The sequence below is a fragment of the Cuculus canorus genome, chromosome 4 (genome assembly GCF_017976375.1).
Source record: "Cuculus canorus isolate bCucCan1 chromosome 4, bCucCan1.pri, whole genome shotgun sequence".
In the NCBI taxonomy this organism is placed as follows: Eukaryota; Metazoa; Chordata; class Aves; order Cuculiformes; family Cuculidae; genus Cuculus; species Cuculus canorus.
This window is the reverse complement of record NC_071404.1, coordinates 48433081-48448506: the sequence shown is the minus strand read 5'-3', so window position 1 is coordinate 48448506 and position 15426 is coordinate 48433081. Positions and strand designations below refer to the sequence as shown.

At 46.1% G+C, this 15426-nt stretch overlaps 2 protein-coding genes across 10 annotated transcripts in view; one reads left to right on the top strand and one right to left on the bottom strand.

The window, feature by feature from the left end:
- FAM13A (family with sequence similarity 13 member A) overlaps positions 1-4128 on the top strand; it is a 131086-nt gene extending 126958 nt beyond the window's left edge. For all 9 annotated transcript variants that reach the window (XM_054064319.1, XM_054064318.1, XM_054064317.1 and 6 more), the window contains one exon: positions 381-4128. In XM_054064319.1, coding sequence (XP_053920294.1) covers positions 381-507 — 127 coding nt within the window. In that variant the 3' untranslated portion in view covers positions 508-4128. The remainder of the gene's footprint in view (positions 1-380) is intronic.
- Positions 4129-8532: 4404 nt separating this feature from the next.
- The window catches only part of HERC3 (HECT and RLD domain containing E3 ubiquitin protein ligase 3), a 53682-nt gene continuing 46788 nt past the window's right edge, over positions 8533-15426 (bottom strand). The window contains exons 23-25 of the mRNA XM_054064312.1: positions 13400-13583; positions 12549-12651; positions 8533-10326 (exon numbers count right to left, since the gene is read on the bottom strand). Coding sequence (XP_053920287.1) covers positions 10118-10326; positions 12549-12651; positions 13400-13583 — 496 coding nt within the window. The 3' untranslated portion in view covers positions 8533-10117. The remainder of the gene's footprint in view (positions 10327-12548; positions 12652-13399; positions 13584-15426) is intronic.

Sequence of the window (15426 nt, the reverse complement as noted above, 5' to 3'; positions counted from 1 at the left end):
ATGTGGTCCCAAGCCAGGAGAAGGTGTATTTTATTTCACCATGCTAGCAGGCTGATGTTCAGACAAAAGCCAAAAAAAAGTTTTTCAGTTGTTGTATGGAGGCTGACAATTTCAGAGAAGTAGGGCATGCCTCAAATAATGCTTTGAATTGGAACCATGCGATTGTGTTCAGCCTCGATATGGAAGCGTCCCATGCTTTGTTGGTGTAGGTTTTTTGCCCCTCTTTTTTTAATCTCAAAGATTGAAAGTTTGGGTTTGTTCCCCGATGGGGAGAGAAGGAGAGGACCTGCTTTATAGATTTTATTATGGGACGGAGGGAGGCTGCTGAGGGAAGGCATCCTGTTACAGAAATCCTCATGGTCTGCTTTCACTCCCATCAGGAACGTGCAGAAAGAAGACCGCACTCCTATGGCTGAAGAATACAATGAATACAAGCAGATTAAGGCCAAGCTGAGGCTGCTGGAGGTTCTGATCAGTAAAAGAGATATTAGCTCCAAGATCATGTGAAGGAGGAGATTGAGTTTGGCAGTAAACAAAGAGGAGAGAGCACCAAATGGACAAATGCATGAAGTGGATGCAGTGGGAGCCTGGCTGGGGAGAGCTGAGGAGCTCCCTGAGAACTGAAGGGCCATTTTCAGAGGTGGGAGGCAGGATGGCTTTCCATCACTCTCTGCACTTGCTGTTGCCTATTCTTTCTCCAGGCCTGATGCCCAAAATGGAGTTTGCCAGTGTAGGAGATATGGAGCTGCGCTGAGTGACTGCACTGAAGGGATCCTTCTGTTTTGATTTGCTTACAGATCCTGTAATATTTAGAATATCTAAGCCAGCCATGCTATTCTTTTTTTCACAGCATATCATAGCAAGAGGCAAAGTAGGATGAATAGTGATGAAATCATCAAATAGCTTCTACTTTAGTTTAACAGACAAGTGTCCTGACTGATCACATGTGAAGGCACATGTCTGATAGACTGTTCTCTTGTGGCTACAGTAAAGATTCGCTCAGACTTTTGACGTGACTGTTTGGAGTCCAGCATCTTCTGTTGCTCTAGATAAATGCTGTTGGAATCTCACAATCATCACTGAGAGCTGGTTTGAGTTTCGATTTTGCCCAGGCTTGAGCTGAGTTTTCTTCTCATTTTTTTGGTGGCCAATCAAAGTAGAAGAAAGTACATACATCTGTTTGGGATAGCGAAAAAAAAAGAAATGACTCATGCAGCCAGGTTCTTGCCAGCTTGTTCTGCTTCAAAGGTGTTACTGTAACATTATGACCATGTTTGGGCAACTGGGAGGAAAAAAAGGTTTTCAAAGCTTTAAGTCAGAGTCCCTTGGGATTCTGGTAGCTGATTGATTAAATGGCTGGTGTGATGTATCAGGAAGATACCGGGAAAACTTACACCATTAGGACGTGTACTTCATGATCTGATACAAACTCAAGAGTCCAAGCTGAAGAGTCCTTCTGGGTGTTGTACATACTCAATAGCCTAAATTTTGTTCTGTTATGTACATGGTCAGACTTAAATGTGGTCTGCGGCAATGACACTGACAGTGGCAACAGAGGATGGTCTTTTCTTCACGGTGTGTATAGGTGGTACATCAGCACAGAGGATACTGCAGGGAACTGAAAGTCTAGAGCCATGCTCTGCCTGTAAAAAGGGCCTGTGCCTCAGGTGCGGGTTTTGGCAATTCAACATTTTCAACAATGTTTATGACTTTTGGAAGAGAAAGTCTTGGGATGCTGGATTCAGTTGTTTGTGTCAGACAGATGCTGCCTGAAGGAGTGAAAGGCAGCGAGTCTGGGAATGCATCAAGCAGCTGAGGGCTCACAGTTCTGCAGTTTCAGGCCACCAGCTCTCACTCTCCCAGTGCAGAGACTTGAGTGCACCATCTCGCTCTGCCCCAAGCCAGGGATTGACCCTAACGTCCCAGGGAGAGCATTTCTATAGTGCATTCTTTTGCGTTGATCCCTTGGAGAGCTAACATGCAGAAGCCAGAAGGCTGAGATCAGATGCAGTGCCAGTTGGTGCAGCCAGGCCTCGTGCAAATCATGCTGGAGGAGGCGAGAAGAGGACTCCAAGAACAACTTCTCCCCCTTCCTTTGTTGTATAGACAAGCGGGCTCACAAATAGATATGTTTGGGTTGTGGTACTTGGACTTACCTCCTTGCACTTGCTGTGGAAACTTGCCAAAACTGATGGTGAGAGTGTTTTGGTCTCTTTAGGATCCCATAAACACTTCAAAGTGGGTGGGTTTGCGCATACCCGTTATTAGTCTGGATAGGTAAGGCAGTGATGAGCATTAGTGAAAGCACTTAGGAAGGGAACACACAGATTTTTGGGGGTATTTAGTGATTGCAGAATTGCCCCTTATATATATATATAAAATCAGTGAAAAATGAATTTCCTATTTCCAGAGAGTCTGCAGGACTTGCATACTGACCTGGGGCTTGGCTTCTCAGAGATGCTCAGTTTCCATTGCTTGAGAGATGTGGGGCTGTGCCTCTGCAAACGGGCTCAAAAACTGCTTTTCAATATGCTTGACTGGAAGGGAAGCTTGACCAGGGTAAACCGCTGTTTGAACACAGGGCAGCCCAGAAATGAGCTGTGCCTTTATCCTTCAGCCTGCTCTTACGGACTCTTTCTCTCAAGAGTCTGTAGTCAGCTCTCCCTAATTATTTTAGGTATAATAGATGAGCCAAACTGTCTGTGATGTCACTCTAGTAGTAGAAGGATAGGATGAGAAAGGATTTGTGTTACCAAAAATTCCTTAGCGCTGCCTCAGTTTGGTATTGTTCATACCCAGTTCAGCAAAGCAAAAATGTGTGTGGTGAGTGTGTGCCTCAAGCTGGTCTGCCTTTGGGATTTTGCTGAATTACAATGGACTGAAAGTTGGCGCTTTGCTGAATCTGGGTCCAGATGTCTTTATATGAATGAGAGAAGCAGTTTCTGTCCTTTCTTCATAGTCATACATTTTTTTCCAGTGGGCCAAGGCTTCCCAGGAGTATGTTTTCTCTGCTTATTTTTAAAAGCCTGTTTGCACTGTGTACTGAAATTATCTGTTTTGCTGGGTTTTGCCCCTGACAAATCTTGATAAATGATATGTAGGGAACAGTCCATTTTATTTTTAAACTGATGAGATTGTAGCATTTTCTGATGCTTAGTTACGGCTGTTTACATGGTATATTGCTAGAATTTCAGATAGTTTATATGAAATGTAAGTACGATTATGCACTTTAGAGAGTTTATATTTTTGAACTTTGAAAGCTAAAAGATACAAAAACCTGTTAACTGAGATTGTACATTAAAAGTAAAAAAAACACACCAGCCCATTTCTCTTTTTAAAATGTTCTTATCAAGTCTTTCTCCGTGGGGAAGAAAAATTCATCATTCACTTAATTGCAAAGGTAACTGCTAGGAAAGACTGTTGTAGAAAAGTGAATTTTAAAATTACAGTCCTGGAGAAACGCATACAAATGCTCAAATTTCTCATCCTGCAGATGCTGTGACTCCCCTCTCCCGAGCCTGCCCAGGAGAAAGGCTCCAAGACCTGAGCACTGAAATGTTGTCTTTGTATCTCCCACAGATGATTTGACTTCCCACTAACCATAAATAGCCAGAAATTATGTTTACCCCACAGCACACTCCTCTAAGTCAATCCAAGCAACATCAATGTGCTTCGTTTGATATTTGTCTATGCCAACATTGATGACTGTTGGCTGAAGAGCATTAAATACACGACTGTGTTTTTAAAAGGTGTGAAGTACTGTACAAAAATCTACTTTGTGTGATATAAATAAGCTGTTAGTACAAGACGACCTGTTTCCGTGTCCTAGAACAAACTGTCTGCTGTAGGGTGGCAGTACAGTCAGCTGGGCTTCCCCTCTGCTGGGGCCGTTTCAGACACGCATGTCTGTGTGTTACCACACTGTGGTATAATAAATCATTGCGGTTTATTTAAATGATGATGCTGAACAGGTTGTGGACAAAATAAGATTGCGAGAGTTAAAGGCGGAGGAAAAACCCGTCATTCTTACAAGTTGCATTTGGTTTTATTCTGTTTACTCCTGAGTAAACAGTCAAGTAATGGATGTTTATGTTAAAGGCAGTGAAATTAAAGCATCTTATCTTTTAATCAGTCTGCTAAGACATCCGTTGTTATTCCTGGTATTTGTTAGTTTCAGAGGGTAAGTGCTGCCAGACCTCCTCCATCCTGTGGTGCTTCCCGACTCCTCTTTGGAGATAACTCACAAATTAGCCGGGCACCGGTGCTTGAAACGAGCTGCCAAGGTGAGAGCCAGTCCCTAGCCTGCAACTGTCCCTGTAGTATCCAGAGATGAAGCTTGTCCTGCCCGGGGACCATGCCAGGGTTGAAGCGCTGGCCGGTTAGCTGGGCCACCCCTGTGCTGCGCTGCTGCCCTTGCCACTGGTGGCCCGGCTGGTTGGAGGCAAAGGCACAGAAGCACAGCTGCCAGAGGCTGGACTTCTGGCTGTTGGGGAGGGAATTTGGGGCCAGGCTTGTTTCTCTAAGCCTGTAGGGCTTCATAGGTGGGGACATAAGCACAGGGAGAAGTTAATTTCACATTTGGAAGCTGTAACAGGTGATGCATTCATGACCCTCTAGTGTGGGATAACTCAGTGGAAAAGGTGGTTCACTTCTTTCATTTCTCTGGAAGCTGCCATATTCCTGAAGGGCAAAAAGAACCTTATCTCAGTGGGTAAACTTGCAAAGTGCCTTCAGGTCTGACAGGATGTAGATTCCAGCCATGTCCTCTGCACATGTTACAAAAGGTGCTGTTACGAAAGGTGCTGTTAGCACTGAGAGCATCAGCGGAACCAGGGCTATTTCGCAGAATCACTAAGCTGGAAAAGACCTCCAGGATCATCAAGTCCAACCATTCCTATCAACCACCAAACCACATCCCTGAGCACCTCGTCTACCTGTCTTTTAAATACCTCCAGGGATGGGCACTCAACCCCTTCCCTGGGCAGCCTCTGCCAGTGCCTGATGACCCTTTCTGTGAAAAAGGTAAGACTTGTTCTCCAGCCCCCTCACCGCCTTCGTTGCTCTTCTCTGGACACGCTCCAGAGCCTCAAAATCCTTCTTGTGGTGAGGGGCCCAGAACTGAACACAGGATTCGAAGTGCTGTCTCACCAGTGCTGAGTACAGGGGTACAATAACCTCCCTGGACCTGCTGGTCACACCGTTTCTGATAGAAGCCAAGATGCCATTGGCCTCCTTGGCCACCTGGGCACACTGCTGGCTCATGTTCAGTCGCTGTCAATCAACACCCCCAGGTCCTTCTCCTCCAGGCAGCTTTCCAGCCATTCTTCCCCCAGTCTGTAGCACTGCACGGGGTTGTTGTGCCCCAAGTGCAGGACCCGGCATTTGGCCTTGTTGAACCTCATCCCATTGGTCTCAGCCCAGCAGTCCAGCCTGTTCAGATCCCATTGGAGAGCCTCATGGTCTGGGCTGATTTCATAGCTGTGCACGGAGAGTGATGCTGTTTGTTTGCCCTTGGGATGCTGTCTAAACGGTTCACGTGCACAGACCATGTCAGAACCTGATCCTGTTGCTGCTGGAGCTAACAGCCATCTCCTCTTGGGCTGCAGCAGGAGGACAGTCCTTGGCATGAGGCAGGTCTTCCACACCCTTTGCTGTGCATTTTGTAGTACCGGTGTGACCATAAATTTATGTGCATAGAGAGAAATCTCCCATCATGTCTGAGCCACTTGAATCCTCCACTTGATTCTTGAAGAGTAGCTGTTTATTTCCTGCCTCTGTAGTCCCTGCTTAGGAGGAGATGAGATGTATTGATACTAAATGCAATGACATTCTGGTAAGCAGAGTTGAGGGAAATGTTTGGGGGCAAAAGAGATGGATTTCTTCAGGGGATTAGCCTTGCAAACATTTAAACAATGCATACAAAACCCCTCTTCCAACCATAACATGGTAAATTGAGAGTGCAACGACTGAAAAAGCTAGGGAGCTTATTCTTCTTAAACCCAGTGGTTGAAATCCTGACCGTACCGCAAGCAAATGCCGCCATTGGGTTTCCAGTAGTGCTCAACAGTGTTCCTGTTTTTTTATAAGAAAGGAGTAATTAAGTTCCCAGCCTCAACTGGCTGTGACCAACTCTTCTTCCTTACCACTTCTGGGAAAAAAATGGGACTGAAATTGTCACAGATGAGGTGAAAAATAAATTTTGCACAGATTTAGATACCTGGGAAAGTACAAAGTGACCTACAGCAGGTAGAAGGGGAACAAGTGGGGCAGAATGCAGCTGGTGTATCACATTAGCTTAATTAATTTTGTTAATGTTCATTACCTGTGATGGCTGCATCACAGAGAGGCAACAAGCAGAGGTGCACAATGAGAGTGAGCCGGGCTGACTGTTAAGCAGGATTTCCTGATCTCTTTCTTCTTCAGGGGTTGCTGTGGTGTTTTTTGCCTTTGACCATCACAGTACGCAGTGTCTCGGGCCCTTTGCTTGGGGTGTGAGACACATAAACCGTCTCCCAGAGTCCGACGGTGAATTGCCCACCTCCACCCCGTGTGTCTCAGTGCCCCACATTAAGATGAGTCATGTGAAACTTGTAAAAGCTTTTGCCCTTGGAGATAGGAGTGGCCAGACACCTCCAGCTAGTGAGGGGACAACTGAGTCACCAACTCATAGGGTTGCTCACAGCATGGGGTGCTGGGCTTCCTATGATCAGAGCAGTCCTTGTGCCTCCCTTTGGACACCTGCAGGCAGCAGTGAACCATCTCCTAGTGCATGGATATGCATAGACATGAAACGAGACATATTTATGCAAATAATTTGGTATATATGGAATATTTAGGTTGAATGAGGGGCAGAAGCGAGTACTGGGGAGAGGGGAGGAGAAGGGGTGCCTGGCTGGGAAAAAAAAAATAAATCAGTGCTAAGACTTTTTCAGACTGCATTTGCTCTATGAAAGCAACCACGTAACTCTGTCGTGCAGCCAGTGTATTCCAGAGCCGATTAAACCGTAGGAAAGGTGGGCTTGGGTCTATGTTTATGTGACACATAGAAGCAACTTTAGGTCAACTCTATGGTGTCTTTTTTAATGTAAATGGATGGACAAACATTATCTGTACATTTTGGTACGTTTGGTATTTTGTGTAAAACAAGAAAATAAAACTATTTTGCCTGCAGGTCAAGTTTCTGTTAGGTGCCTGGTGCTGCTCGGTGAGCAACGGGCTGGGCAGCAGTGTCCTGGCAGCCCTCACCTGGTGCCCTCACCTTTCATCTCACCCAGGAGAGGAGAAGTGGGTCTGGTTTTGCCACTCCACTCCTCCCCTCCTCCCACCATTTGCCACCAACTGCTTGCCAGTGCCGTGACACCCAGCAGCCCAACTTGGAGTCGTCTTTTCGTTTCACTTCAGCTTGCCCACAGAGCTGATATAACCCAAATACTTTGAATAGTTTTAGTTCAAGAAAAATTATTTGTAAATAGATTATAAACGTAACAGATGCAGTAACATAAATGACAAATTATATGTTGCAAACATATATATAGGACCATTTTTCATATATATACATATACACGTGCACATGGTACCTCATTATTAGCCCTACCTCAGTGCTTTGTGTTTACCCACAGAGCTAAAGAAAAGAGAGCAGCGCCCCTCCTTCATGAGCTCAGGGAAGTTGAAGCCGTAAGCACACACACACTGGAAATCCCATATTAAACCAGTAAATGAAGTGTATTTGCATACATTAAAGATGTCCCACCATGTTGGGAAGCCAGGTGAGCACCACGAGGCCACATCATTGCTGGTTGAATCCCCCAGGCTGCAGGCTGATGGGTGGGTGGGTGCTGAGCACCCCCTCCTCGTGCTCATTTTGGGGTAGGTTGGTATGGGTTCCCCAAGTAAACAGGACAACAGGCTCTGGCACTTGGGGGAACATCTCTACCCCAAAACTGCCACCAAAGCGCTGGGCTGCCACAAGGGACATTGACACAGGGCACCTGTTTATACCTGCAGGGCTGTGGGTCGAGGTAGGAGAGGCCACGGGACTGGAGAAACCTTGCTGGCCTTCTGTGCCGTGAGGAAAGGCAACGCTTTACGACCTGCTGGCTGCGAGGTGAGAGGAAAGGAAAAACACCAGGCACATGAGGATGAAGCGATGGGCATGAATAGACTCAGATCAGGTCTCAATTCCCAGCTCTTCCAGAGGTCCTGCCTGACTTTGGCTGAGCCAGGAGAGGCAAATAAAACTCCCAATTTTGTCTGTGAAGACAGCGTTTCCCTGGCATTCGATGCTGCCTTGCTCTCGTTTGCAACCAGTATACCAGGGCTGAATCCAGGTGAGGAAGCAGAGGGGCAGGATTTGACCAAGATGAGTGACCAAGGGAGAGGCTGGAGCGCTCACCAGCAGCAGGGCCAAGGCAGAGGTATTACGCAGGACCTTCCTTCCAGCTGCTCAGAGGTACGATAAGACCAGTGGGAGAGGCACCCCCACTGCCTGGAGCAACCACTCCTTTGCTTCCCGACACTAAATCCACCACTCTGTCAGAATTAAACATCAAATTTATTGCATAATACTGTACTACGTACATACACATCGAAAATAAACATTTGATATAATTGTATATTTGTCTTCAACGCTGCATTAGAAAGAGGCTGGAGGGCTCTCTGTGTAGCCCACAGCTTGTCTTAAAAAAAAAGAAAGCCTAAAACCTTTTGTTAAGAGGTGCAAAGTTCAATACTGTCTATTGAACGTGGTGCATAAATACTGTGTCCTAAGAACAAGTCATGTCAAAACCACCCCAGGCTTAAAATAAGATTTACAACAAGACCTGAAAAATGAGGGGATCATTCAAAATTTATCATTTAATGGGGGGGAGGGAGGGGAGTAGTGAAAAGAGGGTAAATGCCCTCCCATCTTACAGGATAAATTTAGGTACTGATTTTGTCTACTCAAATCCTAATGTACATTCCCAGTCTAATTTATAGAGATTATCTTTCATCCTCACCCCTGGAAAAGCAGTTGTTAAGGGCTCCTTTGAAGCAGCAAAATAAAGTAACCCTAACAGCAAAAATAAAACCGATCTCCAAAGAGAGGAGATGTGGATCTCACGCTCTCTGACCTGATGAGACTGGAGAGCTTGCATGCACACAGGTGTGCGCGCATTCATTCACGTGTGACTCCTATGGAGAAAGGTGGCAGTGGTAAAAGCAGCCACCTCACCTTGTATTGGAATAACAGGTCTGTTCAGGTGGAAAAATATGGCTTGGCAAAGCCCACCCATCTAACGTGTAGACTTATGAAGATAAAAACACAACACAGGAGAGATGCAATTTGAGAAACCCGTTACTATAGGTAGGGTTTGTCTTTCCACAAGCCTGAACACAAATCCCACTCCAGAGGGGTCTGAGGCTTCTTTTAAGAAAACGTTGCTTGTAAACAAAATTCAAGACAAGTGAGGAAAAACAAGCCAACCCCTCTGAACCATCATTTTCTCCATGAGACCTCCTGGTGCAAAAAGACAGAGCATGTACCATCACAGAGCCCTGGCAGTCACAAATCATGTCCCAGACCAGTACCATTCGCTCAGGACCAAAGGGCAGAGGAGCTATTTGCATTCAAAGCAAGCAAGAACCAGCTTGCATTTTAAAAGGGGAAGAAAAATGGGTGGGGGAAAATCACAGCTTTTCAAAAAGGAGGTGACTATTTCATCCTCCATTTCCACCACAGCCTAAATGCAAGGAACATCAAAATATTTAAACTGGATTAAAAGGAGAGGTAAGTGTGTGTGTGTATGTGTGTGTGTGTAGGGGCATTGAAAGCAAATGACAAGAAATTGCCAGGAGGGCAATGATGGCAAGTTGGAAGGGAAACAACAAAAGTGCCCACTGAACAGATTTTGTTCAGTAGATGAGAATTCAAAGTGACAGCCTCTCCCTGCTGAAGCCCCACGAAACGCTGGCAGCATCAGACTGAGACTGCATCATCTCAATCTATTATTATTATTATTATTATTATTACTACTTATATTTCTCCCCAAAATGTCCTGATCCATTCCCTTAAAAAAATAAAGCCAAGTCCATGGTTCTCTTCCTCCGTACCCAAGTGTCTGTGCCTCTCCCACACTGATCAAGCTAAGCTAAAGCCCTCGTAGTGATCGATAGCTTGCACGAGGCGGGCGCTGAGGATCTCCTTGCTGCTGTACTTGGGCAGGTCCAGGAGATTGTAGCAGGTATGCGCCACAGGCAGGTACTGCTCCCCACTGGCAGTGGACTGGATGACGATGCGCAGGCTGGACATGCCATAGATGGGAATGCGATCGCTGCCCGTCAGAAATACTACGAGAAGGAGAGGGAAGGTTGGACAGTTAGGGAGGCAACCCCATGCTGAGGACTGCGCCTAAAACAAACTTCATCCCCAACCGCATGGCAGGATCCTGCCCAAAGGGGCCAAGACATTGAATAAACTCCATTCAGGGCACAGCTGGCCTCCCAGAGGAGGTGCAGAAGAGCAGAGGCAAGAAGCAAGGTCACTGTCAGGTATGCAGATGAGTAAATAAAGCCAATTCAGTAAAAAGCTGTCTCTTATGCCTAGGCAGGATAAAAAGGAGCAAAGCTGGGGTTGTCTGATGCCCACAGCAGGGGTCGCACCCCTGGGGAGAGGCAGAAGGGGCCCCACCACCCTCCCCGCAGCCAAGACTCAGAGGTACGGCACCTGTATGTCAGGACTAGATCTGGTTCCTCCCTGCTACTGCCCCTCATACTCCTGCTCCCCCAGAGCGTGACCCTTGTGTACCATTTCTGCCGCAGCCATTTTAGCAGGGGCAAGAGAAGAGTTTCCACGAAAGCTTCTGCTGTGAACTAGCACTCCTAGGACCCTCTCTACACAGCTGCTAATTGCAGCACGAGAGTTTTGGCCAAGTCATTTTTCCAAGTCAAAATATGCAGGACAAGTAGCTGACTGCTTGTTTCTTCAGGGGAAAACACACTCACATGAAAACACTTTCCAGCAGTCACAGAATCACAGAATGTCTGAAGGTGAAGAGATATCTGGAGATCCTCTGGGCCACCCCCTTGCCCAGTACTGCATACAGCTTTTGAGTATCTCCAAGGACGGAGATGCTACAACCTCCCTGGGCAGCTTATGCCAATGCTCAGTTACCCTTACAGGTAAAAAGTGTCTCCTCATATTCAGTGGGAACCTACTATGTCTCAGGTTGTGCCCACTGCCTCTGGTCCTGTCATTGGGCACTACTGAAAAGCGTCTGGCTTCACCTTCTATGCACCCTGCCTTCAGGTATTTATGTACATTAATTAAATCCTCCGTCAGCCTTCTCTTCTCCAGGCTGAACAGTCACAGTTCTCACAGCCTTTCCTCAGAGGATAACAGCAACAGACCCCGAGTCATCTTAGCAACCCTTCGCTGGTCTCTCTCCAGTATGTCCACGTGTCTCTTGTACACTGGGGAGTCCAGAACTGGTCACAGTACTCCAGCGAGAGGGGAAAAGATCAACCCCTGCCAACCTGCTTTGGCAACACTCGGTGTAATGGAGCCCAGGATACTCTTTGCCATCTTTGTAGCAGTGACACGTTATTCATTCATGGTCAACTTACTGCCCACCAGAGCTCCCAGGAGAGCAAAAGTTGCTGGCTGTAGCAGCAAACTTGGAACCACCCTCTCTTAAACTATGTACTTCTCATGTTCTCTTTTGCCCCCATGTAAAGTGACTGCCACACAGCAGCTCCAGTTTGTGGGTGGCTGGGACACTTGAAGAAACACAGACACACTTCCCAAGGCCACTTCTGCAGGGGATCTCCTCTCCGTCTCAGCACACCACCCACCCACCCTACTAGCACAAGACCACCATCAGGAGGGGCAGCATCTGCTCAAGATAAATTTGCAGCTGGGGTGTAGAAAAACACATACGTGGTACTAATTGTCATTTAACTTTGTGTGCTGGACAAGTAGAACATCTATGTTTAGATAACATGGCCCATGATAGACTTAAGAGGCACCCTGTCAAACATGCTTGAGATTCCTGCCCTGCTGTGGGAAAAATCCAAGCACAGTGGCAAACTATGCCCGTGCAAATCCCTGAAATACAGGTGAAAACAGCAGGGTCCTTGATCCTCTAACACAGGCCGAGCTCTAAGGCACCTGCATCCCTGTTTGCCTGTGCCCGGGTGCTGCTTTGAGGATCACCTGCTTATCAAGGTAACAAATATTAGATTTACTCTTTGCATTTCATCCGTGGTTTTGTGGGTGCTCCTGCATCCTACCTGTGCCAGCTCACACAGATGGATACTTGTGAGAGACTGCATTGGATCTTGCACTGCCGATACCACCCAGTGATTTTGAAGATAAAAATGAACACAAAAGGAATAAAAAAAACCCAAAAACAAAACAAACAAGAGAGAGAAAAAGATGGTCTGACTAGCAGACAGCCCTTCATGCTGGATCATCTTCTAACACGTAGATGTGCCATAGCCCTCAAACTCTGTAGACACTTCCATGAGTCTTCAATTTCAGCACCCTGTCTGCACCACTCCAAGATACTTACAGAGAAATTTCTTCTTCTTTTCCAAGGGAAATGCATGAAAGGTTTCCCAAAACATTCTCACAGTTGGGTGTGTTGCAGTGTAGTCTCCCTTATAGACAGCACTCTATTAAAAATCAAAAAGGCACATCACTTCATCTGGCACTAGAAAGCAAAGACTAAGCAGAAACCAGACCTGATCTCATCTTGTAACTGAAATCAGACTAATATCTGACAGTTAGGAAACAGAGCATGGGATGGGTCATGGGCAATAGCATGGCTCAAAGACCCAGCAAAGAGTTTCCTAGTGATATGCAGAAGGCAGGTATTTGGCTTCTAGCTATTCAGCTAATTATGTGGCATGAGGAACACTAGAGTACCTGTTGAATGAACAGGATTGTCTGTTCTGCACTGCAAAGCCACTTTTACCGCTAAGGCTGAGACAGAACAAGTAACTTGCTGACCTGTGCATTTTGAGAGGATACAACTCTTACTTTGTGTCCAGAATCCCCTCTTGAACCTTCAGCTGTGTACTTTTTGTGTTTGTGCAGTGGAGTGAGTTTTACTGTAGGTGAAGACAGTCTAGACATTGTCTATTCTCCTCAGTCTTAGTTTCATTCCTAGAAAGAACAGACTAGAGTCCTTCTCCCCTGTCTCTTCTCATCATGAACTTCCTCCCTGAGCTTCACCTGTAGCAGGACAACCTAGTAATAAACTTTTCATGTGAATGATGGCAAAGTGTACAAGGAGCATAAAAAACCATTCCTACATCTGTGGCTTATCACATCTCACGTCCCAGGCCAGTGCCCACCTCATGCAACCATGCAATCCCAGTACTTGAGAAAAATAAAAATACAACAAGAGGGAAGATTTACCTCCTCCAATTCTTCCCAGTTGTAGTTACTGTTTCCAACTATCATGGCCCTGAGCTCTGTGGGCTGGAAGAGTTCCAGGACTTTCCCACCACACACTTTCAGGAAGCCAGTGGAAAAGGCAGTGTACCACTCATGGATGGAGAGGTTGAAGATGTAATTTATGTAGGCTTCAACAAATTCTTTCCTAGTACATTGAGAAAGAGCAGGCAAAGGAAAGCACTTTTAATGATGCGCCTGAGCAGCAACAATGCTAATTCTTCCTGTTTCTGCCTGCAATGTCTTGCAAACACAAGTCAACAGGTTCAACCCACCGCCCTCCTCTCAAGAAGCTGAGTCACTGCAACATGGACAAAGTATTAGACAGCAAATACTACCACATGTCTGCTTATTCCCCAACAGTAGCAGTATAGGAGATGCCCCAGCAGCCCAGGATCTGTTCTACCAACAAACCCAACAAACGGCATTGCATCCAGTTGCCCACAGAGCCATGGTAATACCAAGAGTTGGGGTAGTAGGAAGAATGGAGCCCTCTTCCCTATGGAACCTGTGACCACACAGCGGTTGTGTTAAGCAAATATCAGGATTCATTCACCAGAGGAGCGTGTCCACCCCCTGGCCCAGCTCCTGCAAACCCACATTTAGGAAGTCCAGGCAATAATCTCCAGTTCTTCTCAGTCTGCAGGTGTCTGGGGTTACTCAGCACAGGGCTCTGGGCCTACCTGCAACGACCTCAGACTGTCAGGTTGCTGCGAGTAAGCACTCTACCCACGCAGAGGGAACCAAATCAAACAGACGGTGCCCAGAAGACAACCACTTCCAAAACCAAGAGCCTCCCGGAGACCTAGTTAGGCACGCTCTGAATTTTCAGCTACTACTGACTCAGTCGCCAGTGAGTCCTGCCAGTGGTTCAGCGCTTTCAAAGCCAACGCTGTAGCCTAGGGGCAGACTGAAGAAATCCTGCTCTGAAAAGGCTTGATCTGAAACTGCATGGGAAACTCCCTCCCCTCCTGGCTCCAAAGAGAAAGCAACCAAAAGAAATAAGAAACACCCCTCACTACAGAGCAAGAAAATAATCTTAGGAAACCTCCTCTTCAGCCTCACACTCCAGTTTAATAAATACAGGACTTGTGCATGCAGATTACGTGGCAAAGAGAATAACTCCTCTCAGAACGACAACCCTGTTTTGCTTCAAGGGTTCCCAAGAACAGCATAAAAATAAAAACAACATTCTGTAGTCATTGGCAAGAAACTTATGGCATCTCCTGGCCAAACCCCATCTCTGGATTTTGTTAGGAGGTTAAGCATCTTTATTCTACTCTCTCTTTCCTATTCTCAAAGCACCATCACCTGAGTGCAGCGCTAGAATTTTATTTGTGCAGTGACTTAAAATATTTACCGACTTTTTTTTTTGTCACCTGACAATAATGCACCAGCCACTGTGGCAAAGTGGAACAGAAAGCTGTTCTGTGAGTAGAGGTGCATTTTGGCCTGACATTTGAGAGCAGCTCACACCTGCACTCAGAAGGATAAGCAGATCAGGGAACACCACGGAATCCAATATCCCAAACTGTAGCTGAGGCGGTCAGAACCGAAAGAACTATTTTGACCTTTTGGTGGAGGAATTATCAGTGCTTATGCTATCTGAAAGCAGCAACGGATGAGTGAGAAAGTACAAAAGAAAAATAAGGAAGCAGACCAACAAAATATAAAAAATTAGAATAAGAAATCATACAGTGAAGGGGAATTATTTTCCAATGCATTTGTATTATTGTCATTTTCCTGATAGTCACCTGACCATTAGGGAAATCCAAGCTCATTAAGCACTTAACTGTTGCTTAATACCTCTCTGGCTGTTACGGTCATGAACCCTTTATCAAGAAGATTTTATATCCTGACATGCAATATGAACTCCAAAGCAGAAAGGGAAAATGGAAGCATTTCCTACTCAGAATTCTTCAGTCAAAGACACACTGTACATTCTTTAGTTCCCAGTGAATGCTCCTCAGGCAGGAAGGGCAGTGACCAAA